The following is a 24,672-nucleotide window of genomic DNA, read 5'->3' on the forward strand; positions in this document are numbered from 1 at the left end:
ATCGGGCTCCCTGCTTGGCAGGAAGCCTGCTTCTCCCTCTCCCACTCCCCCTGCTTGTGTTCCCTCTTTTGCTGACTCTCTCTCTGTCAAAAAATAAATAAAAGCTTTAAAAAAATAAAATAAAGTAAAATAAAATGTTTTAAAGTGGAAATTTTATTTGGAAAGTCTCCTAGATTCTCTTAAAAACCTTTCGTTTTTGTGTGTTTTTACCTCTAAATCCTTCATTCATCTGGGATTTGTTTTCAGTATATTGTCTAGGGTAAGAGCCCCTTCACAGCCTGCGTTTCTAAAGCCCTTGGTCAGACCCTCTTACAGCTCTTCCTTTCACTCATTCATCCGCTAACAATCGCTTCACAGCTGATGACCCCACACTAGGCCCTTTATTGCATACAAAGAGAATATCCTTATCCCAAAAGATAAAAAGAGAAAATGACAGAATTTCTGGGCATGAGGCCCAGAGAGGATCTCGGTATACTTGAGGACGCAGACGCACGAATGAAGAAATGACAGTATAATAAGGTAAATGCTTTAATGCCACATAATGATTATAATCATCTGGAATTCTGGCAAAGAATGTGTTTCTCTTCATTTCAGTCTCTTAGTTTGTAGCACTGTGTCTTACCCACTGAAATCACTTAATAAATATTTTAACAATTAACCAGAGTATAAAATCTTTTGTTAAGCTTTCACTTTTCACCAAATTTCCGAGCACATGTTCACTACTTCTTAGACATCTCCACCAGCGTGTCCTACAGGCATTTCCAATACAAGATGTCCTGAACAAAATTCTCTCCTCCAAAACCCAGTCCTCCTTTTCTCTTCACTTCCGTTTTCTGGGATAGAAAGCTCAGAATCATTCCCAATGCCACTCTCTCTCCGGCCCCCCATCAACCCCATCACCATGTCCCGTCTATTTAGGCCATAAATACTTTGTTTTAGGCCATAAATGACTCATTTACTTATCCCCACCATCTTGGGTCATGTCTTCATTACCACTTCCTTGAATTGGTAAAAAAACATGCCAACAGATCTCTCTGCCTTTTCTCTGCCTTTTCTCTCCTTTCTCTACAATCTTCTAATTGCCACCACAGTCTTGGTGTTTTTTTTTTCCTAAAGATTTTATTCATTTGAAAGAGAGAGAGAGAGAGAGAGCACCAGCAGGGGGAGGGGCAGAGAGAGAGGGACAAGCAGACTCCCCACTGAGCAGGACCCTGGGATCATGACTGGAGCCGAAGGCAGATGTTTAACTGACTGAGCCACCCAGGTGCCCCCACAGTCTTAGTTCCGAAACACAAACCTGACTGGTAGTGTTTCTGAAACACTACCACTCTCTTGCTTAAAATCCTTTTGTGGCTCCCCAATGTTTTTGGGATAAAGTTCAAAATTTTTAAGCATGGATCAATAAAAACATCTCAATCTGGCTATAGACAAATCTATCCCAAGCAATTAATCTAAAACATGGAAAAAGTTATACACACAGAGCTGTTCATTGGGTACTATATTAGCTTTTTATTGCTGCTCTAACAAATTATCATAAATTTAGTGCCTTAAAACATCACAGAAGAAAGATGAAAAGATCCCTGGACTTTGTATCTTTAGATTTCCCATTGTGTGGATGAACAACCTTTCTCCACTTAAGTCATGCTATGTTGAGTTTTCTGTTATTTGTAGTCAAATGCAACTTTAACTAATCAAAGTACTTCTATAATTCAAATAAAGAAGAAAAAGGGATCTGATTCCAAGTTATATTTCTCAAATTCCTCATCATCCATTCCATGAATAGGCCAAGGCCTCTGTTCTAAGCTCTGCTCATATTCTTTTCTTTTCCCTAATGCCTTCTAATCCCTAATGCCCTCTAATCTCTACCCTACTTTTTTTCACCAAATTTCCAAACGAATGTTCACTACTTCTTAGACATGCAAACTCCTGCTCATCCTTCAAAGCCCAGGTCGTTATACCCCCCCAAGCTTTCCCTCAAACAGATTCATCATCATTGTTCCCATGGCATTTTGTCAATCCTTCCACTCACTTTAGACACTATGTTGTATTTGTCTATTTCCTTGACTGTGCCCTCTACTGAACTGTGAGCAACATGTGAACAACTGGAGGGTCAAAAACCATGTTTCATTCCCTCCAAAGCTGACATGGCACTCAGTATATAGTAGGTGTACAACAAATGCTTTTTAAATAAGTAAACATAAGAATAAAAAATGTCTACATGTTTAAACCAAATATCATCCTCTTTCCTAGGTAAACCCCTGTCTTCTCTCCATTTCTGTTCCTTTTGTTTGTTTTGTTTGTTTGCTTTACTGGTAAAAGAGTTGAGTTGGAAGTTAGGGAATAGTTATCAGTACTTGGATCATTGTCATCAGATGAGAGTGGGAAGAATATGATGACACATTTGATTGAAACTAGGAAAAAAGTGGAGAAGCATAGGAAGTAATTTAAGACAGCAATTCAGAATTCAGAATGAGAATCCCTCAGTCTCTCCTGTCTTAGATCATGATCTATTATGCTCAAAAGCAGTGTGACTTTAGCAGATCTGGCCCAAACTCAGAGTCACAGTGATGAGGGTCTGAATCCCAGCTCCACTCACCACCTCATCGAATGTTGAGGAGGTAGGTCACTTCCATCCACCTTCCTCTGTCACAGTTTCCTTCTCTGAGAAAAAGGACTAGAAGTACCTGCCTGGTTGGCTCACAGAATTATTGTGAAGATCAAAAAGGACCAGACTTGTGTATAAAATTTGCTATGACACGCAGTGCAGATGTGAATCATGTAGCTTTATTATATGTAGGACAAACCCAAAAAATGCTTGGTGAATAATTGAATGAACCCAGTTTGCTGATTATCTTGTTTAAGTCAAAGACTAAATGCAGGGGGGTGCCTGGGTGGCTCAGTTGGTTAAGTGACTGCCTTCGGCTCGGGTCGTGATCCCGGATTCCTGGGATCGAGTCCCACAACTGGGCTCCCTGCTCAGTGGGGAGTCTGCTTCTCCCTCTGACCCTACCCCCTCTTGGGCTCTCTCTCTCTCACTCTCTCTCTCAAATAAATAAATAAAATCTTTAAAAAAAAAAGACTAAATGCAGGAACAACTTCATCTTTAGGGTTTATATAAAATATAACCACTACATATGACATCATCATCATGAAGAAAGTTCTCTTCCCCATTAAGTTGCTGATTCTTAGACTTTGTTTATATGGGACAAAACTTTTTATTCCATCATTTGAGAAATGACTTGAAATGCACAAGTCCTGAGAAAGGTAACATTGCAACTAAAATCACACTAAGGAATCCATGACTATTTTCTTCTTTTAAAAAGCATGTTTTAATAGGGGCTAATGTGGCAGAGGGGGGCCGCCGCATCTGGGTGTCTCAATCAGTTAAGCAACCACTAGGTTTCAGCTCAGGTCATGATCTCAGGGTTGTGAGATGGGGCTTGTGCTCAGCAGGGAATCTGCTTGAGAGCCTTTCCCTCTGCCCCTACCCCCACATGCTTCTGCGTGCTCTCTCTCTCTCTCTCAAATAAATAAAATCTTTTTAAAAATATGGGCGAAGGGGAAAATGAAATTTGTTTTGTTTTGCTCTAAATTTTAAACAGTAATGTAAGGTACTGTGTTATCTGCCATGTTAATTGTGTGATCTAAAGGCCAGCCACCTACCACTCTGGTAGGCTCTCAAAGGGATCCTTTTTTATTTCCTTCATCTTCCTACCCTTGAAATTTTGGACCTCTTGCTTAACAATTTTTTTTCTGCTAAACTTAACAGGTAGCTATAATATTGATTTGAAATTAAAAATAAAAAGTGAGCCCAACAGGGACGCCTGGGTGGCTCAGTCATTGGGTGGCCAACACTTGACCTCAGCTCCAGTCTTGATCTTGGGATCGTGAGTTCAGGCCAATGGTGGGCTCCATGCTGGGTGTGGAGCCTACTTTAAAAATAAAAAAAAGGAAAGTAAACACACCATAACCCCTAAATCTTAGATATATATTTATTTATATATATAAATTATATGTATGTGTTTGCATGTGTGTGTGTGTGTGTGTGTATGTGTGTGTGTCTGTGTCTGTGTAAATCTGACTTGGAAAAATATTAGAGTAGATCACAGGGAATTTTATTTATTTGTCTCCATACACCAAATGCCCACTAATCTGCTCCTACAATGATCAAAACAGTCATCACGAACACCATAATGAAAAAAACCCACATAAAGAATCGGTCTATGACCTTTGCAACCTTCTTCCACTCGCTCCCCTTGGAATTGGTGGCCTTGTGGTGTTTGAGGCACTTGGCAATGTACTCGATATTCCTCATCAGCCCCTTGTACTGTGCACAATAACTGTCAGCATCCTGTGGGTTCTCACCATGGCACCCCAAGTCATTCTTTACCAGTTTGTTTATTTCCTTCTTTCTGGGAAGTCCTTTGTTTCTGTCTGTTTGCTGATTTGGCTCTGGAAGTTTGCCATAAGCCTTTGTGAGGTGGGTTTGCTCCCTGTCGTGGCGGGGGCTAAGGCAGCTCTCACCCACATCATAGACACACAAGACCCTGGACATATATTTCAGGATGACGACCCTGGCCCAGTGTGGCACCGGCCGGGCCTCAGCCCCGCAGAAGTGGATGTTCATCACCATAATGGTCAAGGCGGTGGAGGCTGTGATCAAGGCCATTGTGGCTATGTAGTATTTGCCTGGAAAATAACCACAACCAAATTAGCTTAAAACTGGCCTCATGTTTCCCTCAAAAATATACAAACACCTTTTCTAAGGAAGCTGTATACACTAATGGTTCCCAGTATAAGCTTCTGAATCAAACTTCCTAGATTCAAATCCCAGGTCTGTCACTTACTAGACTGGGGCAAGTTAGATCTTCCTGCTGAGCCTCAGCTTCCTTCTCTGTAAAATGAGTATAATAATTGGATCTAATTCATGGAATAGGGCGAGGCTTAATTGAGATGGTACATGTAAAGTTCTCAGCACTGTCCCTTCACTGAGTGAAAGGTTTCTAAATGTTTGCTGAGATCATGATGTGAAAAAATTCCACTTTCAATAAACAACAATCTTGGGCAACTCTCAGAATTGTCTTCAGATCTCATTACTGTTGGGTAAGGAAGAAGCCTCTGTGTCACTATTAGTCTTTAACGTGTGACTGCATAAAGCAATATTCATGAAAAAGGAAAATTAAGGAAAGAAATAATAAAGGTAAGGGCACAGATTTCTAAAATATAGAACAAAAAACCAAAAAGATGAACAAAAGCAAAAGCTATTTGAAAAAAAGGAATAAGATTGATTGATAAACCTTTGATAAAGCCACTTACAGAATAGAAGCAAGGTGGGGGGAGTGGTAGAGAGGGAGGGAGAATGTAAAAGAAGAAATAACAGAATAGAAATTAAGAATGCAATAAAATAATATTTAGCTGTATGATAACATATTTGAAAATCTAGATGAAATTTCTAGAAATACATAAGACATCAAATTTAATGTAAGAAGAAAGAACATTGGAGTAGAAAAGCTCCAGAGTTGGTTTTATAGGTGAGTTTTACCACACTTTTAAAAGACGGATAACTCATATCATGCAAGTCAAGTTGTTCTACACTCTTTGAGTGTAGAAACCTGCATTTTAATAAGCCCTCCCACATCTACTATATCCAATAAAGGTTAAGGATTATTCTATTAAGGGTAGATGATGGGCTGAAAAATCCAGTCAACCATTTCTATCCTGTTTGCCGCCCTTTCCCAAGAAGAGATACTGTGTGCTGTGAAAAGACAATAATAGTCACTACTTAGGGTGCACTTACCATACACCAGCTTCTACACTAAGCAACCACACAATGAGTAGCAATTACACACCCTTTCCAGGCAATGAAGCAGAAACAAAGACTAAGTAACTTGCCTAAGATCAATCGTTAAGAAATGAGTGGTGAAATCTAAATTCAAATGCAGATTTAACTTCAAAATCAGGGCCTTAACTTCTAAGCCAGTGGACAGAAAGTGCATCAAAATCACCCAGAAGTCTTGTTAAAACAGATTGGCCGGGCCTCGCCCCAAAGTTTCTAATTCAGTAGGTCTGGGGTAGGCTCTGAGAATCTGCCTTTCCAAAACGATGTTGCACTGGGGGTCCAGGGATCACACTTTGAGAACCACTGCTCTAAACTATATTGCCTCTCCTTTCCCCCTTCACGTAAACCCAGACACCGTTAAGACCGGTTCTGGAGAACAGATATCTCTGTATTCAAAGATGCCAACTGAAGACACTAAATGAAGCATGTGACAGCTTGTGTTGAGTCTGAAATTGACCTGATGGTTCTGACTTTAAAGGAACACATACAATCCCACTCACTACAAAGCTAGGCTCAAAGTGTAAGGCCTGTGAGCTCACCTATCAGTGGGACATTTTCTGAGGCTGGCATGATCTCTGCCACCATAAGCTGAAATACAGTCATGGCCAACAAGATGGTCACTCCCAAGGAGACCTTTTCCCCAGATGCTGCTGGGAGATAAAAACTCAAGGGGGCCAGAAAAGAGATGAGGACACATGGGATGAGGAGGTTGACGATATAGAAGGAGGACCTCCTCTTCAGAAGAAGAGTGAATGTCACATCAGGGTAAGGCTCAGAACAGCAGCCATAGGAGATAACATTCTTCACAGCGGGCATGCCATGGACCTCCCACTCCACATCTTCGATGAAGTCGGAGAGGTCGCCACTGTCTAGGGCATTGACTATGTCCACCTGGTTGCCATTGTAGGTCCAGGAACCAAAGGTCAGGTTGCACTGCTGGTTATCAAAAGGGAAATAGGTAACATCCACCACACAGGAGCTTTTGGTGATGGCTGGTGCATCCCAGGTGATCAGCCCATCATAGCGCAAGACCACATTGGTGTTCACAGGCTCAGAAGATTCATCATCAGCCCTGGAGGTCAGAGGAGGAGAATGAAAGCCACTTGTCAAGACAACTCATCAACTTCCTTACTCTGGATAGCTCACTGACCTGTGCACATCCTTTTGGTGTCTCTGGCAATGGATCACCATTCTCCCTGTCACCCCAGCTGAAAGTCAGAATCAACTCCAATTTGCCCCTCTCCTCCATCTCCTGTAACTACTCAGGGCCAACGTCTCTTGGATGCTTCCTTTAAAGCATCTCTGCTCTATGCCCCTTCCTCTTCATTTCCAAAGCCACTCTCTTAGTCCAGGTATAACGATTCAAACATCTAGATAAAAAGTAAATATGTGGAGGCTAAAATCTAATAGGGAGGCTCTACTTACCTGATTTGTTAACTTTGGGCACAAGAATATTAAAATAGCCTTTTGCTGCTGTTGGAAGAGTTGTACATGTTTATTTGAAAAACGCAGACAAAAGTTCATTTACCCAAGGGCGCCTGGGTGGCTCAGTCGGTTAAGCATCCAACTCTTGGTTTCAGCTCAGGTCATGATCTCGAGGTCTTGGGATCCAGCCCTGCGGCGGGCTCTGCACTCAGTGTGGAGTCTGCTTCAGATTCTCTTTCCCTCTCCCTCCCACTCACTCCCTCTCTCTCAAATAAATAAAATCTTAAAAAAAAATTCATTGACCCATAATTAAGAGATAATTTATTCTAGATATATTTTCTTTTTGCTTTATCAACATTTATGCCTGGGTACAGAATTTCTATTTTCCTTTAGAGAATGACTTTCTCCACCACCATTGCAAGGCAGATGAAATGTTGATCAAGGTGCTCCAGCCTCCCCTGGCCAGGGGCTGGCCATGTGACCTGTGCTAGATCCAACTGATTCACTCTCCCTGGAGTTTAGATCTTAAGCAGAGTGACCCAAAGACCAAAAACAGTCACTCTGGTGATGCCTCCTTATAAAACAAATAAATAAACCAGCTCAGTAATCCCTGCTGTCTCAAACTCTAGAGCAGTCCCAGTCTATCCACTCTGTCCTTTCTAAGAACTGGTCATTGTTTTTTTTTTTTTTCCTTTAATTCAGTGAGCTGTACCATACCCTTTCAACAAATTCCTTTTTTCAGAAGGTAGCCAAAGTCAGTTTCCAATGCTTACAACCCTAACTGATAAGTTCTTATTAACATTTAATGCATTTTTCCCCATCTTCCTTATCATTTTTTCCCTATAAAATGTATTATGGCTAAATGTAATATGTAAGGTATCCTGGATTGGATTCTGGAACAGAAAATGTACAATAGTGGAAAAACTGATGAAATCCAAATAAAGTCTATAGTTTAATTAATAATATTGTATTCATTTTGAAAAATGTACTATGTTATTTTGATGTAACACTAGATGTAACATTAGGGGAAGCTAGGTGAAGGGTATATGGGAACTCTGTACCATCTTTGCAACTTTTCTGGAAATCTAAAATTATCCCGAAATAAAAAAGTTAATTTACCCCCCAAAAAAAGATGATACAAAATTTAAAATGTGGTTGGGCGCCTGGGTGGCTCAGTTGGTTAAGCGACTGCCTTTGGCTCAGGTCATGATCCTGGAGTCCCGGGATCGAGTCCCACATCGGGCTCCCTGCCTCAGCAGGGAGTCTGCTTCTCCCTCTGACCCTCTTCCCTCTCGTGCTCTCTATCTCTCATTCTCTCTCTCAAATAAATAAATAAAATCTTTAAAAAAAAATTTTAAATGTGGTTATTCATTCATATTCTCCTGCAACATTATTTTCATGGCCAATAGTTTCCTTTATATTCTATTATATAGATATGCCATACTTATTTAACCAATCCATCAATGTTCAACATTGTCGTTTCCAGGTTTTGCATTTACAAGCAATGCTATAGTCGAATCTTTGCATTTATCCACTGACTCTTTCCTTAGATTAAATTGCCAGGAGAAGATGTGCTGGATCAAAGAACTGTCATGTTTTTAAATTATTTTTTCCCACTTATTAAAAATTGGGCACCACAACATTAACTGTAATGGTCTGATTGAAGTGGACCAAATCAGACCATTACAGTTAACGTGGGTGCTCAATTTTTTTTTTTTTTTTTTAGTGTTTAAGTATCTTTATATTTCTTTTTTTTTTTAATTTTTTTAAATTTTTTTATTGTTACGTGGGTGCTCAATTTTTAATGAGGGTCTTTAATGAGGGTTTAAAGAGAAGTGTCTTTAATGAGGGTCTTTGTGACAAAGATGAAGTAACAAGATGAAGTTTTTTGAAAATCCCTGAACCTAACCTCTGTAACGATGAGAAATGTATATAGTTAGCTGAATGAAAAGTGAGCACTATGATGAACTGAGAATATCACTCACCCATCCTACCTTCTTTGGTGTAAGAGGAGAGATCTCAGGATCAGAGAGAATCTATTTGGACAATTCCATATCAAAAAGAAGTCCCCCTCTTTCTTTCGACGGTTAATTTCCCTCTTGGTACTATGATTCCTTTCCTCCCATGTCTCCTTCAGGATTTTGCATCTCTTGGTTTCTCTTACTCTCTCTGGCTCACTGAGACCCTTCCCAATGCTGTTCCCCAGTCTCTCCTACCAACTTCCCTTCCTCTAAGGCACTTCCCACATCCCACCTCTCTTTCTACACACTGGAAATGATACACGCTGCTGTCAATTCCCCATTTTGTTTTTATTCTTGCAATTTGGCTTCTTCCCAACATGTGCTCTCTCAAAGGTCATTCATAACTTGCAAACACACAAATCTAAAAACCTGTTCTGGGTCCCTAACCTAGTCAACTCTTCCCAAGCATTTCACAGTATAGGTTGTTCCTCGACATCCTTTCTTCCCGTGGTTTCTACGACACAACTCTCTCTCTCATTTCTCCTTCTACCCCTTTAACCATTTCTTTCAAGTGTCTTTTGTGAATGTCTGCCGTGAAGAGTTTCACCAACTTTATCTGTAGTCATTTTCTCTCCTTCCTTGAGTAGTTCTATAAGGGCTCACAGGGTTTTTGATATCTCTTCCCCAACCTTCTTTCCAGGTTTGAGGATTGCCTTTTCAGTCCCTTCATTGGTTGTCTCCACGTGAATGTTCCTTTGGTCCCCCAAACTGAACAGGTCCCACACCAAACTCATCATCGTTTTCCTCAAACCTGTTCCTCTTTCCCTCCTTTACATACAATCTCATCTAACAGGTTTGCCATTTTCTCAACCACTAGATGACTTAAACAAACCCTAGTGCTAAAATCTAGACAAATCTTTCTGAATATGATAGAGTACCCAATTCCTCACTAGCTCTAAAATCCAAGTGTTAAGATGGCCCATGAAAACCCAACCATTAGAACTCTCTCATAATAAATGCACATTCGGAATTTCTATAACCTAGTCTCTACCCGATCTAATGTCAGGAATCCTTGCAGCCTCTTGCACTAACCATTATATTGGCCATATACTTAGACTAAACAACCTCACCAGAATTTTGAGCCCCTGTTTATTTATTCCTTTACTGATTTGGTAACAGAGGCAGTATCTGCTTGAATAACTATATTGCTAAAGAGCTCACTACTTCTTGAGAATATTGATTTCTCAAGTTATTCATTATGATTATTTTTTTAATTGTTTATCTTCCCTTTAACTTTTCATTGTCTTGGTTTTTGTCCTCTAGAGCAAATTTCTCTCTTTTCTCTCCCTTATTTTCTCCTTGATTGCCTAACATCACCATCAAGTCTTCCCAAGAACTGCTAGCTTCCAAACCAAGCATCAACAAATTCAACTGCTCCTCACATGAAGTAGCTCCCAGACCCATCACCATCCTGATCACACCCTAGCAAGTCCAGCCCATGGATTCAGGTTCCAGTGGTGAATCTAGATGTGAAGCATCTTCCCATCCAAACTATCTATCACACCTGACTGGATCACTACCACATAGCCCTCTTTCCTCTCCCCACCGCCACTCAGAAAGCCCATTTTGTGGTCTACAAGGTTCAATGCCACCTTCTGAGAAATAATGAGAATATTATATCTGGGATCAGAAGAGTCTACAGTTCCAGGGATTCAGCTAGACGGATCAGGGTCAGGGAAATGGTTATGACCGAGGTCCCTTCTTTGCCTGATCCTGTAACTCTCTTCTAGTCTCATTTTAGCTGGTTATAGGAATGCAAATGATATCCAACCATAGCCACATTTAGAGTTTCCTCTAAGTAATAAAACTCTGACATTACTGAGAAAGAGAATGCAAAGCAGAATAAAGGATCCGAAACAGAACTATCTGAGACAGGAGGGAAGAGAAGACTAAAGAGTCAACCCAGAGGAACAGAAGAGTTGATTACTCAGTGTGATGAAAAGATTCTGTGTGTAAAAGGGACAGGGAAGAGAACTCACACATCTCAAGGCCAATGATCTGGGGGGGAAAGGGACAGAATTTACCAAAGCCACAGTAGGTCTGTGTGAGCTCATGAGCACACAACTGGTTTCTGGAATAAGCGGGGACTGGGGCAGGTTCAACTTAGATGACCATGCAAGCTTGCAAAGAAGCATGTCAGTAAGAGTTAGTCATTGCTTCAGTCAACCAAAGCAGGAGGAAGAGGAGAACCAGCATTCTGTTTGTTTCCCAGGAAGAACTGTTAGAACTGATAGAATGCTGTTAGTGATCTATATCAACTATATTCTCTGATTATCTGCACCCTGTGAGTGAGAGGAGCTAATGGACAACATGGCTCATTCTCTTGCCTTCTCTGTGTGTGTGTGTGTGTGTGTGTGAGAGAGAGAGAGAGAGAGAGAGAGAGAAGGGGGGAGTAAACTGGAATAATAAAAGCAGTAGCCATGGGATGTTGTCTTGCTTGGAAAGGAATATGGAAGGGCCCTCTCGCCACACAGAGTGGAAAATGGTCAGCAGGATGAGTGCTATGATTCAATAGGTCATGACCCTTGGATGAGCTCTCTGAGTAAGGAATAAGGCTAAAATCCAGGCTGCAACCCACCAGTGTTTCTTCCTGAAAAGAAACTCATGCCCACTAGAAGGCTGAGCTCTCAGGAGAGCCCCTCTGAACTGCCCCTCATTCACCCCGTTCTGAGTCAAAGAGGAACCATTCCCAACCCACAGGACCTTGGGTTCCAGAATAAAAAGAGAGAAGCTCCTTTGACAACAGGTGGAGCAACGGAACCTGAATTGTAATAGAGCAATGTGGTTCCTCCTCAAAGTGTGGTCCAAGAACCAGCAGCACAGACCTCTGGAGCTTGTGGACATGAAGAACATCAAACTCTACCCCAGACCTACTGAATCAGAATCTGTATTTTAACAAAGCTCTTCATGTGCACTTTACAGTTTGAGAAACATAAACCTTCTACCCTTTACTCAAGGCCCCTTGCTCTGAAACCAAGAAAGGGCAACTGAAGATTTTATGATCTAGTTCATCCTCCACTCCAATGTCCAAAATCCACAGGCCAGCCGCTAGCTGGCCCATTCTGATTTAATCTTAGTAGTATCATTGTTATTGATACATGATCTTGGAGAAGGGACCACCACTATTATGAGTTGAATTGTGCCCTCCCCCAATTTATATGTTGAAATCCTAGCCCCTGGCACCTCAGAATGTAATCTTATTTGGAATAGGGTCATTGTGGATGTAATTAATTAAGACAAGGTCATACCGGAGTAGGGTGAGCCCCTAATACAACATGAGTTTTATTTTTATAAAAGGGAAAAATGGACACAGACAACACACAGGAAGAACACCAGGTGAAGAGGAAAGCAGAGATCACGGTGATGCTTCTACAAGTGCAGGGACAACAAAGGCTGCCAGCGACCACCAGAAGCTAGAGGAGAGGCATGGAACACATTCTCCCTTACAGCCTCAGAAGGAACCAACCTTGGATATCTAGCCTCCAGAACTGGGAGAGAATACATTTCTGCTGTTTGAGCACCCCAGTTTGTGGTACTTCGTTACCGTTGCCCTAGGAAACTAGTACAGCCCAAAATGCAGGTTCTCATCCAAAAGGGGACTATAGCTCTAAGTTTTTATGACCTATTATTTTATTATCTAAGATTTTATCATCATCATCCCAGGGCCTAGGCACTGGGATGAATTGGTACTTAACTTCAAGCATGTTTTAAACATTCTTTTTTCATTATGTTTCAATTCTTTGTAAATCAATAAGCTCATTCGTGAGAAAGGACTGACTCATACTTACTTATTATATAGGACAATATCAGGCCTCCACACCAGGTCACTGGGGATCCTGATGGAGTCCAGTCCATCATACTGGTCTCGATCCCATGTGAGATACGCATCATGCCAGATTTGGCGGATCCATAAATAGGCAGTCAGAATCTGGTTTCTTTCATCCTGTACAAGTAACCATGATATAACTGTCCAGTAGACACTTCAACCAAATGCCTTCCATCTTTAGAGCACTTGTTCTTTACAACAGAAATTCCAAGAGCACAAATCTACTTTCATTAAATCAATGAGAGCGTTTCTAGTCTATCCCTTTGACTGACTGTCAAAGCCATTTTTTTTTCTGCTTGATTTAGTGTTCTGAATGTAAAGTGGACAGGTGTTTAAGCCATCAGATCTTTGCATCGATCAACAGCCCAAATTTCTCTGAAAGTTGATCCACTGATGATTCACTTGAATAAGAAAGTCAGGAAATATCTACAATGTACAGAAGAAAGTCAAGTTTCACAACTTCGTGACCTAAATGCATATAAGCACTAAATAAGATATGCCATCTTAAAACACCACCTTTCTTTTTTTAAAAAACAGGAATAAAATTCATATAACACAAAACTCAACATTTAGCCATTTTAGAGTGTATGGTTCAGTGGCTTATAGTATAGTCATGATATTGTGCAACCATCACCACTATCCAATTCCAGAACAGTTTTGTCCACCCAAAAAAGAAACCTTATGACCATCAATTCATCACCCACTATTCCCCCATTCTTCCCACAGCCCCTGGCAACCACTACTCTGCTTTCTGTCTCCAGGGTTCTGCCTATTTTGGACATTTCATAGAAAGGGAATCATGTGATATATGACACCATCCCTGTTTGGATGATCAAGGCTGTTACTGTTAATGGCCAGGATTAGGTTAACATCTAGCGAAATTACTTTTGTAGAGAGTTTCCTTCCTTGGTATTTCCTTCCCCCACCAGCTTGTACATGTTGCTGTCTATTCTCATTTTCTCTCAAATTCCAGGTAAGACACCTCTTTGGAAAACACGGTTAGTTTCAACCTAAGCACCATTTCAAAGAGTCACCACTTTATGTTACTCACCATGTCCTTAATCTGAGAAAGTGTAATTTGCAGGGTGACATTCAGGACTTTATCTGTATCTTCCACTGGACGAAGAGCATTGTAATAATCTTCAAAAAGGTCATTAAACAACTTCTGAGCATATTTTCCATCTGCTGCTTCTACAGCTGCTCAAAAAGAGGGACCTGGATCAACATGCAATGTCATGTATATTTCAAAGCAAAGAACAGCAAACTGAGGACTAGAACTGGGCACCACCCAGCATCAGCTAGGGGCAAGCTTTGGGTATATGAGAGTTTTTTTTCTGGCTCATCAATAAGAGGCACGAACATTTCCTCGCAGTGAGAGCATTTATTCTGTTTGCTGGCCCACTGCCACGAAAGAAGTGGCCCCAAATGAGCTGAGATGGTTACACACCCATCAGCCTCTTACCTCTCAGTCTGGAGACAACCAAGTAAATCCAGCAAAAGGAGATGCAGGAATAGGGCCAGTTCATCTTTTTCCTGAGCTTCTACAAATTCTCAGGCAGGCAGCGGTCTTCCCCTTCTCTCTGTGAATGGGAAGGGTCTGGGTCCAAAGATCCCACTCTGCCAAAGCAGATGGAGAGCTCAGGCTTGCAGTGTACCTAGGGCCCAGAGATCCAGAGATTCAGACCTGCCCTCCCTCCCCTCTGGTAATCTGAGCCAGACAGCTTTGGCTGCAGAGATGCAGGAACCTGGGTGGGCTAAGTCAGGCAGTGCTGATCTGGGGAAGCTGTCCCAGCCGAGGGTCCCTAGCCACCTTCAGCAGGAACATCCAGACCAAACTTTCAGAGGAAGTCAGGTAGGAGCCCAACACCCCCCTCCCCCCGAGACTGCAGAAAGAAATAGGCGCTTTCTACACCTGCAGCAAGCAGATCGAGCCTGAGTCGAAGGACTAAGGGAAGCCCAGCAGACTCTGCCACGGGGCATCCTCTGGAAAGGCTCTATGAATGCGCTTCAAGTGGCATTTGAAGAGGGAAAGAGAAGCAATTCCATGATCTCCAGAACAGATTATCTTCTGCTTCAACTTCTTCAAGATCGGGCACAGATCTCCTGTGGTAATGTGTGTGAGTGTGGGGGGAGGCAATGGGAGAAGAACATTCACTCCATTCAGAAGCAGCCATACTGCGATTAGGATTTGGAGTCCCAAGATCTAGGTTTAACTGCAAGCCTGAACACTTCCTAGCCCTATAGTACTGAGCCTTCCTGAGCTGGAGACCAGGAACATAGTATTCTCTCTCTCCCAGAGCTACTGGGATATTTCATGCAAAAGCACCATGTAGGGGCGCCTGGGTGGCTCAGTCGGTTAAGCGTCTGTCTTCGGCTCGGGTCATGATCCCAGGGTCCTGGGATTGAGCCCCGCATCAGGCTCCCTGCTCCGTGGGAAGCCTGCTTATCCCTCTGCCTCTGCCTCTCTCTTTCTCTGTCTCTCATGAATAAATAAATAAAATCTTAAAAAAAAAAGCACCATGTAAATGTTAGTAAATTTTGCCTCTGATTTTGCAAACCCAGACTATCTATAATCACCAAGGCACCCAGGGTTTACTAGCTCTGAAAAAGGAAAAAAAATGGTTCAAAAGCTAACCAAATCAGCACAAAGATGATTCATAACTAATGGTGATATTAATAAGGATGCTGTTTCTTTGCATTTGAATGCCACTTTATTTAATTTCACAGTCATTTCTCACATGTGATCTAATTTTGCTCCCACAAAAGAATGTCAATTTCCAATTGCCATAACTTATCCCTCTTCTTGCCTGGGGAAACTGCCTTGGAAAACCAAATTAAGATCATTTGCTTGCCTGGAATCAGAGCAAGGAAATTGGATAGTTGTATTTCATCAGGTTACAGCCATCTGATGAGTCACCCTGTCCCTCTTCAGGAATCTATCCTCCAAATGGAACAGACACTCAAGCCATCAGCTAAGTGTGTTTCCTAATTGCCTATGCCCTGGTGTTGATTGGGAAGACATTATTTTCCCGATGCCCCCAGTCTGACTCACCCGTCAAATGACACAGTTCCTGCTACAAACCCTCGGGCCCTCTTTCAGCAAACCATCTGCTCTGGTGTCTCAGAGGTTGCAGGTCCTTCTGAAATTGAGTTGAATACCTCATTTTCACATGAGGAAACTGAGGTCTAGAGATGTGAGTGGCTTGCCTCTAGCAGTGCGGGGCCAGAGAGAGAATCCAGGCCACCTGCCCCAACCCAGTGTGCTCCCCACACTAACACTGTCCCTCTTCCTTGTCATTCAGCCACGTGGCATTTGACGGCCACTGGGTGATGCCTTCTCATGGTTAGAGACTCTCTACCTATGTCTCTTTGATTCCTCATGACACTCGGAGCAGGCCCTGGTGATAGGTGGTCTGAACACTTGGTGCTGGTGCTTGGAAGGTGATCATCCCTGGTGATCTTTGATTGTTTTTGACTAACTCAGTTCATTCATTTGGGTCACTTATAATTTTTTTTTTAAATAGTTAACAGTTGATGCTAACCTACCAATGTTAACAATCCAAGTGAAATCAGTACTTTCGAGGGGGCAATTCTACCTTTAGGGCAAAGATGCTAATGACTAAAAGCAAACTCCACCCCAATTCATTCTAAAAGAACAACGCATGAACAAAATAAGAATTTCAACAGAGATGGAAAATATGTTTAAAAATTCATTCTAAAAACAACCACTAGGTGTTCTCCCAGGGACCTGCTTATTTTTATACCAAATCACTCAGCTCCCAACTCTATAAAGAAGAGACGAGTAATACAATGGTCCCGGAATTTACAGGGCACTAAGTAGAAGAAGAAATCTGTTGAATTCACTATTTAAGGTTAATGCTAAATAAGGCTGAGAAGCAGGCAGATATGCTTTGGACCGATTTTCTAAAATGTGGGCTCAGACAATGAAAATAATCTGAATAAAACTTAGCCAACCAGAAATGTGAACCCCCTGAATACACCATTTTCAGAGTGCCTCATTAACTTAGGACCCAACATATCTGTTGGTGTATTAATTCAGGTTAACAGAACACTCAAATATTTAAGTTTGGAAGCTCATGATTTTCATACCAACAGCTACCTTTCCCCAGCTCATGCCTACTAATTCTGAACAGCATCTCACCATAGTTGGTGCAAAACCATCACCCAGTGGAGTATACTCTTGGCCAGAAAAAGGGGACCCACAATTCAAAGTATTTCTAGAGAGCACAAAAATCTTTTCAACATCTGCTCCTTTTGAGAAGTGGCAGTTGCTTGTCACAAGTTCACAAAGTATTCCAGCCATTTCAGAGTTTCTGGGAGCCCAATCTCCCTTGATGGACCAATTATGAGGCACTTATTTATAGCCAAAATATGATAGTAAGATATTAAAGACATTCCATAAGATCAAAATATTCTTAACATAACTTATTACATAAATGATACATACCTATTGCAGAAAAATTAGAAAGTATAGAAAAGCACAATGAAGGAAAAGAAAGGTCACCCAGAAGAATCCAACCAGGCAGAGACCAATAGGGTTCACGTGGCAGCCATCTTTTTAAATGCCATAGAACATGTTGTCATGTCTTCGAGACCTGGAAGGACACGGGCCATTAGCAGAACTCTGTCTTGCTCATGAACACATTTCTATGTGCAGAGGATGCTTCTAAATACTCTTTTCCTGTTCTCATGGGGTTGCGATGTAGTCCACACACAGTCTACCTTGAATGGTCTCGTATCCTTTCCTGTCTCTCTCTCCACCCTCAGGGTCCCTACTCAACTCTTTTCAGTTAAAGCTGCTGAGAACCCTTTGCCCATCCTCCTGGGGGTATCCCTGGCTCCAGAAGAATGATGACAGTGTTTCCACCCCTTGGAATAGAGCTCCCGCCTGACAGAGAATCCTAGTAAATTCTTTTGCTAAAAGACCTCCCCAGTAGCAGAAGAAGGAAGAGGGAGGACAAATACCTTCCTTCTGCTACATTTTTTTTTAATTGCAAAAGTCAGAAATAATGTCATATAAAGGGTTTCTCCCCCATAAATTAATATGACATTAATATTTTCTCCATTTCATTAAATATGAAATCAGAATAGTTTTAACCCACAAAGAGCTCCTACAGACCATCTAGCTGAGCTCCTTCATTTTACAGATGAAAAAGCTGAGGCCTAAGGAGGGGTAGACAGGAAAGGACGCCAAATCTCCACCGAGAGCCATGCCAGTGGTCTTTAGCCTCCCTCCCCTAGGGGCCTGAGCTCTCAGCTGTCTTGGGTGCTCAGGGCTGTGACACCTGCTAACCAGTCCTTCTCAAGTCACTAAATTCTCAGGAGATGCCTCATGGGCCCCCACACCTGAGCTCCTATTTCACTGCTACTTTCTACATTTGCTGGATTCATCCTGGGCACGAGGCTCAAAATTAAAAACTCAAAGTTCCTTTAAAGGAGTGGTCTCCAAGTTCTTTCACCGTGCACCAGGGTTTGGATTAAGGGCCACCAGCTGGGATGCCAAGCCTTCCCCAAAGGGCTACCCACTAAGGTAGTGCTTTCCAAACGTTGTGGGGTTTGTTTCTGTCTATTTTTTCTAATTAAGAAATGATTTCATGTAGCGTTTAAGACAATTCACTCTGGAGTCGAACTGCTTGGATTCAAGTCCTGCCCACCACCTACTAGCTGTGCGACTTTGGGCAGATTACTCAGCCTCTCTGTGCCTTAGTTTCCTCTTCTATAAAATGGGGATGTTTTTATAGTGCCTGCCCCCTAAGAACAGTGTTTGGCCATAAAAAGTGCTAAATACATGATAATGAAAGGGGGGAAATGCACTCTAGCATTTTTTTTTTTAATTAGACATGTAACCTGTAGCCACAATTCCTCTCTCTCTCCTCTCTCTCTCCTCTCTCTCTCTTATCTATCTTTCTTTCCATCCATTTTCATGTCTGCCCACCCCCAACTTCTTGACAGACCTAATTAGAGGATTCTTACTGTGCTGTATAGGCAGGAGAAAAACAGCCCTGCCTTTTTCTTGTTGTCCTTTTGTATAGCAATGTTAATATTATTGACAATCCATGGTGGAGTTATTTGTTTACTTTCTTACTTATTTTTTGTAGTAGTCTTTTTAGTCCTCATATCCACTTTGTGAAAGTTAGCTGACCTAAATCTATCACAGAGGCTGGCAAACTCTTTTGGTAAAGAGCCAGATAGTAAATATTTTCAGCTTTGCAGGCCAGATGGTCTCTGCAGCAACCACTCTTCTTTGCAGTTGGGCTGTGAAAGCAGCCATAGGCAAGGTATAAAAGAATGAGCATGGCTGTGTTCCAATAAAACTTTATTTACAAAAATAGATGGCTGGCCATCATTTGCTGACCTTGGATACATATCACCAAATCCTTAAATCCACTTACCCAGGCTCAAGCAAACCGCGATAGGGGCCAGCAGCCCAGATGAAGAAGGAGCACAGCTTGAAAGGAGAATGGTGTCATGATGCACAAGCTCACTGTAGGCAGATGTGTGGCAAGGCCGGGGCTGACGCTAAATGCCGCGCATCCAAAGACATGCAAATCGTCTTCCAGGGCAGGCTCCCAAGGGCCCCCGTACAAATTCCTAGAGAGGGGGAGCTCTCGCATAAAATGAGCCTTTCCACTGAAGAGGCAGAAACACTTGAGAGCTAGAGAGTGCACAGCGGTCCTGGTTGATGTCTGGAGGCTGGGGAGGCTTCCTCATGGTGTCCATCAGAGTCTCACGGGCAGGAAATCAGAATCCCCAAATATGGGTGACATACCATGATAATGGAACCTGTGGCTACAGCCGGGTGGGGGCTGAGACCAGGGGAATGTTTCAGAACTACATGTGAGTCCCTCTCAGATACCCGTGAACGAGATAGGCAGAGTCTGAAGCCAGGGCTGTAGCGATGTCACGGAGTCCCAGAGCACTGTTCTGTTTCTAGGATGGTGACCCCTATCCCTCAGTGACCATGCCCAACTCCATTTGGCTTGGGGAAATGCAGGTGAACTCACAACAAAAGGGATTCAGGGAAGGAAGGAAGGAGGACCTCTTAGAACACAGGAACAGTGAGCTCTGTATCTCAGCGGGGTAGCTAGCATCAAAACATGTTCACACTCTTGTGGGGGGTCCTTCCCCCCCTTTGTAAAGGCACACATCTGTGTCTCCCTCCTGCCCCGTGGCCTTCTGGCACTGCTAGAGATGTGTAGTAGACTGGAAAGTCCTCATAGCAAAAGCCAGCAGGACAACCTCTCTTGGTGCTTCTGAGCATTGTAAAGAAAATGGCCAAAATAATACATTATATGTTAATAAAAAAGAAAGAAAGAAAGAAAATGGCCAGCTCCCAAACTCTTGTAACCATGACATGAAACAGACCCCACTCCTGGGCATCATCAGTGACTCCTCTCTCTCTCCCACATGTTAGGAGCTAGGGCTACCATAACAAAATACCTCAGACTAGGTGGCCGAAACAACAGAAATTTATTTTCTCACAGTTCTAGAGGCTGGAAGTCCAAGATCAGGGTGCCGACAGGGTTGGTTTCTTCTGAAGCCTCTCTCCTTGGCTTCTAGACGGCCGCCTTCGCTCTGTGTCCTCACACAGTCTCTTCTTTGAGTGTATCTGTGTCCTAATCTCCACTTCTTCTAAAGACACCAGTCATACTGGATTAAGAGCCACCCCAATGACCTCACTTCACACTTCACATTAATCACCTCTTTCAAGATCCTATCTCCAAATTCTGAAGTACCAGGGGTTAGGACTTCAACACACAAACGTGGGGGAGACACAAGTCAGACCCTAGCACCCCACATCCAATCTGTCAACAAATCCTGGCTGCTCCACCTTCGCAGCATTTCTGGAAGCCAGCCATCTCTCTTCCCCTCACCACTGGGGTCCTGGGTCAAGCCATCCCTCACTCCCACCGGTTCCACCGGTTCCGCTGGACTTGCCTCCTGACAGCAAACCTTGCCCCATGTTCCATTCTCCACATAAGGCCACCATAAGTCTGACCGTGTCACCTCTCTGCTCAGCCCTCTAGTGGGTTCTCATCGTGCCCAGAGTGAAAGCCCAAAGCCGTACCAGTGAGAACAGTGTCTCTGATTTCCCATCTCCAACACCCGCTCCCCCCGCTCCCTCCACCCCAGCCACACAGGTCTCCTTACTATTCCACGAACACGCCACTCCTGCTCTGGGCCTTTGCTCTGTTGGCTCCCTCGGCCTGGGGGTGCCCTTGGACATGGCCTCTCAACTCCTCTCTCTTCCCTCTTGGTGCAGCTCAAATGCCACCCTATCAGAAAGTCCTTCCCTGAGGACCCTCCCCAAAGTAACACTCCAACCCTCTCTATATCTCCTCCTTGCTTCACTTTCTCACGACACTTAATGACCAGCTAAGGCCCGTGCATGTGTGTGTGTGCACTTGCTTGTTCGTGGTCTGTCTCCCTCCTAGAAATTAAGTTCCATGAGAGTGGGGATGTGGCCCAGTTCTGTGCTGTACTCTCCGATTCAGAGAAGATATTTATGGATTGGAGGAGTAATATCTAAACTGAGAAAAGAAATCCAAGGAATTAAAAAGTGGGGAGAAGGCCAGCTCTCAGACAAAGGATGGTGGATCCTATGATTCATAAGCTTCCCAGAATCTCTTTAGCACTTACGGCTAGGGGATTATTTACAGCCTTACACTACTACTCTAAGTGCTGTGTAATATTTTAACCTAGGTCAAAGCAAAACTCCTTGAGAGAATATGGATCATAATTTCTACTTCTGTATATGCAGTCTGTGCCTTATACATAGTGCTAGCTCAAGGGAAGCAAGCGCCAAGATCAGTTAGCGGCATCTGCCATGGAGGCAGGAGGTGGGAGGGAAGACTTCTCTCCCCCATCTCTGCTTACCTAACGCAACAGAAAAAAACATGAAGACATAGGAGGAGTCCTGTGGCCCAGGTTCAAGTCCTGGGACCACCACTTCCTAGTCATATGAGCTTGAGCAAGTCACGTAATTTCTTTGAGTCTCAGTTTTCCCATTTGTTAAAAATGATAATTATAATATTTACTTGAAAGGGTATTTTGAGGATTAAAGAGGAAACAGATAAAGTGCCAAGCACAGACCTGGCATAGAGCAGGCTCTCCATAAGTGTTAATATGATTCCCCTGCTGAACCACACGGGCTCCAGTAGTCAGCAAAACCTCCATGGGTAAAAAGAGACCCATTACGTGGCCAACAGAAGAGCCAAGTTCATGAAAAGACATGAGCAGGTGATAAGGGATATGCAGTTTTCTGGGTCAGGAGAACAGCTGATACACGAGACAGGGTATCCGATGTGTCCGGGTGAATGATCCGGAGACCATGGCAGGCTCTGGTGTCGGTGCTTTGTCAGAGGGCGCACACTATTCTCCCTGAAACCCCCTAAGGGAATATATTTGAAAGCCATAAGACTTTCCTCAGTTGTTTAGGATGAGTACCCCTCGGCTTCCTCTTATTGCTGGAGACTTTCTTCACCATGTGCTGCGGAACCCCTATCTGTGAGACCCTTTGGGTCTCCCTGTTGGGCCACTTGCTTCTTGGGGCTTTCTGAAATGTTCCTTTGTTCTTATCCTTTCCTGCCTCAGTATGTTCTTACCCCACTGGCTTTCCTTCCCCTTTCATAGCAGCTCGTGTGGTTACAATTACACCATATTTCCCTGCTATTTCCAGTGACCATCTCTCTGATGACAAGGCAAGGGTTAGGTGAGAGACAAGCAGGGAGGAGGCGGGAGGGGGTCACTTCTCCTGTTAACTGTAGCCTGCCACTTCGGGTGGCCAGTCTATTTTGGGAGCTTCTGGCCACCAGCATCTCACACAGACGCGCACCCCCTGAGAAGCAGCGTGTCTCCATGGGCCCAGGTCCTCACTCACCGCCCCCCACCCTCGTCCTGGCCAGCAGGAACTAAAGGGACATATTAAAACAGAAAAGCGTGACAAGGGGCTTTCTCACCAGAGCAAACATCATTTTAGCGACATCGGGCACCTGCCCTCAGTGCCCGAGTCTCCTGGGCTCAGATGCCTCGCAAAAAGCAGCTCAGTGGGAATGAATGGTTTAGGTCCCTGCCTCTGAGAAGCATCTTTGGGAGGAAGGCGGAGGAAAGAGGGTCCTGACAAATAAAACAGGAGAACTGGAAGACGGAATTCCCAGTTGTTTCCCCTTGGAGCCATTTGTTAATTTTCTATTCTCCATTTCTTCTTCTTGCCTATCACTGCCATTGACCCAGGCTCCTTACCTGTGATCTGAATTAGAGGAAACCTGAAGAGCCACTGGAAGGACAAAGGAAACCCTGGACATGCATCCACTGACCATGAATGAGCCAGGTGGGGGAGAGGCCATCAGCAAAGGCCATCAGACCTTCGCTCTTCTCAAAGCCTTTCAGAGCCCTATTGGAGCCTGAGAGCAAAGAGAAAATCAGCAATACTGATCCTGCTATTTATAATTTTGACATTTTTTGTTGATAATGACTTTTTTTGCATTAGTTTGCACTTTCTAAAATATCGCATTAAAATGCTGTATATATTCATTACTGACCGGCACCTCCTGACATTAGCTCTTGCCTCCCCCTCATCCTAGCCTTGGCTAGATTTAGCCCAGCTGATGGTGCTGGTCCATTCACTTGGTTGATTGTTTCTTTAAGGAAAGAGAGGCTAAAGGTTATAAAAATCATCTGTAAGAATCAAAGTCCATTTTTTAAGTATGTGACTGCAATCCTACTAAAAGATTTGGAAGAAAGAATGAAATTCTCAACCACAAAATTGACCCAAATTTTAGACACAATTCAAATCCTTTCTTTTCTAACAAAGCCAGGGTACTTCAACTTACCAGCCACCAGGTGTCTCTGTAAACTCCCTGCAGGTCCCCACACAAGGCGCTCAAGACAACGTCGTAAGTAAAATCCATGGTTTTTAACCAGTTCTAAAGAGATGGCACACACACACCGAACAGTTTGAAATGCAACAGCTTCATATACAAAGGATTGCTGGCTAATAGCTAAATGCTTATGATAATACGATCTACTAACATATTCAAACCGTAAAATAGATTATTGGAGTCAGTTTGTCCTAATCAATATACTTTCTAGAATGTCTTTGCATTATTCTCTCCTCATCCCTTAGTCAGATCAGCGTCTAACAGAGCATAATTCTGCAAGACCAAAACAGTATTTTAGGAGGGTCTCAGAGAAATCAACTCTTTCCCTGGGTTTCTAGGACTAGACCTCTCACTCCTGTAGGGCAGGGGATTTTGAAAACATCATTCAGACCATTTGCTTATGTTAAAAAAAAATTAGTAAATGCATAGAGTGCTATGGTCAAAGGCCAGTAAACGGAGTGGAAGAAAAGTTGTAGCATTCTTTTAAAAGTAAGTTTATTTACTCACATTATCATCCATCCTGCCCTCCAAAGGAAATGTAAACACTCCAGCGAATAGGCTATTTCCTCTGACCTTATTTTTTTCTGAGGTCGATCTGCAAATTAGCCCATCATTCAGGAGCGGGAAAATGGCTCTTGTGGAAAACCTCTGTGGTGATGC

The 24,672-nt window shown here is 43.0% G+C and overlaps 1 protein-coding gene across 9 annotated transcripts; it reads right to left on the reverse strand.

The window, feature by feature from the left end:
* Positions 1 to 539: 539 nt before the first annotated feature.
* Positions 540 to 23,449, reverse strand: CHRNA9 (cholinergic receptor nicotinic alpha 9 subunit). Of its 9 annotated transcripts, none has more exons than XM_088021195.1 (7): positions 23,375 to 23,449; positions 17,580 to 17,727; positions 14,574 to 16,251; positions 14,163 to 14,308; positions 13,074 to 13,228; positions 6,379 to 6,911; positions 540 to 4,689 (listed from the first exon to the last, which is right to left on the reverse strand). In XM_088021195.1, exons 3-7 carry the CDS (start codon positions 14,635 to 14,637, stop codon positions 4,148 to 4,150), a joined length of 1,440 nt encoding a protein of 479 aa, XP_087877321.1. In that variant the 5' UTR covers positions 14,638 to 16,251; positions 17,580 to 17,727; positions 23,375 to 23,449; the 3' UTR covers positions 540 to 4,147. The 9 variants fall into 9 exon arrangements, with proteins under 9 accessions (XP_087877321.1, XP_087877320.1, XP_027942944.1 ...); XM_088021194.1 differs by lacking the exon at positions 23,375 to 23,449 and adding an exon at positions 19,525 to 20,501; XM_028087143.2 differs by lacking the exon at positions 23,375 to 23,449 and having other exon boundaries at positions 14,574 to 14,691; positions 16,164 to 16,251; positions 17,580 to 20,501.
* Between the last annotated feature and the right edge of the window lie 1,223 nt (positions 23,450 to 24,672).

This window comes from Eumetopias jubatus, unplaced genomic scaffold (assembly GCF_037043125.1).
Source record: "Eumetopias jubatus isolate StellerSeaLion01/CBP00866 unplaced genomic scaffold, mEumJub1_p1.0 scaffold_2, whole genome shotgun sequence".
NCBI classification, from domain to species: domain Eukaryota; kingdom Metazoa; phylum Chordata; class Mammalia; order Carnivora; family Otariidae; genus Eumetopias; species Eumetopias jubatus.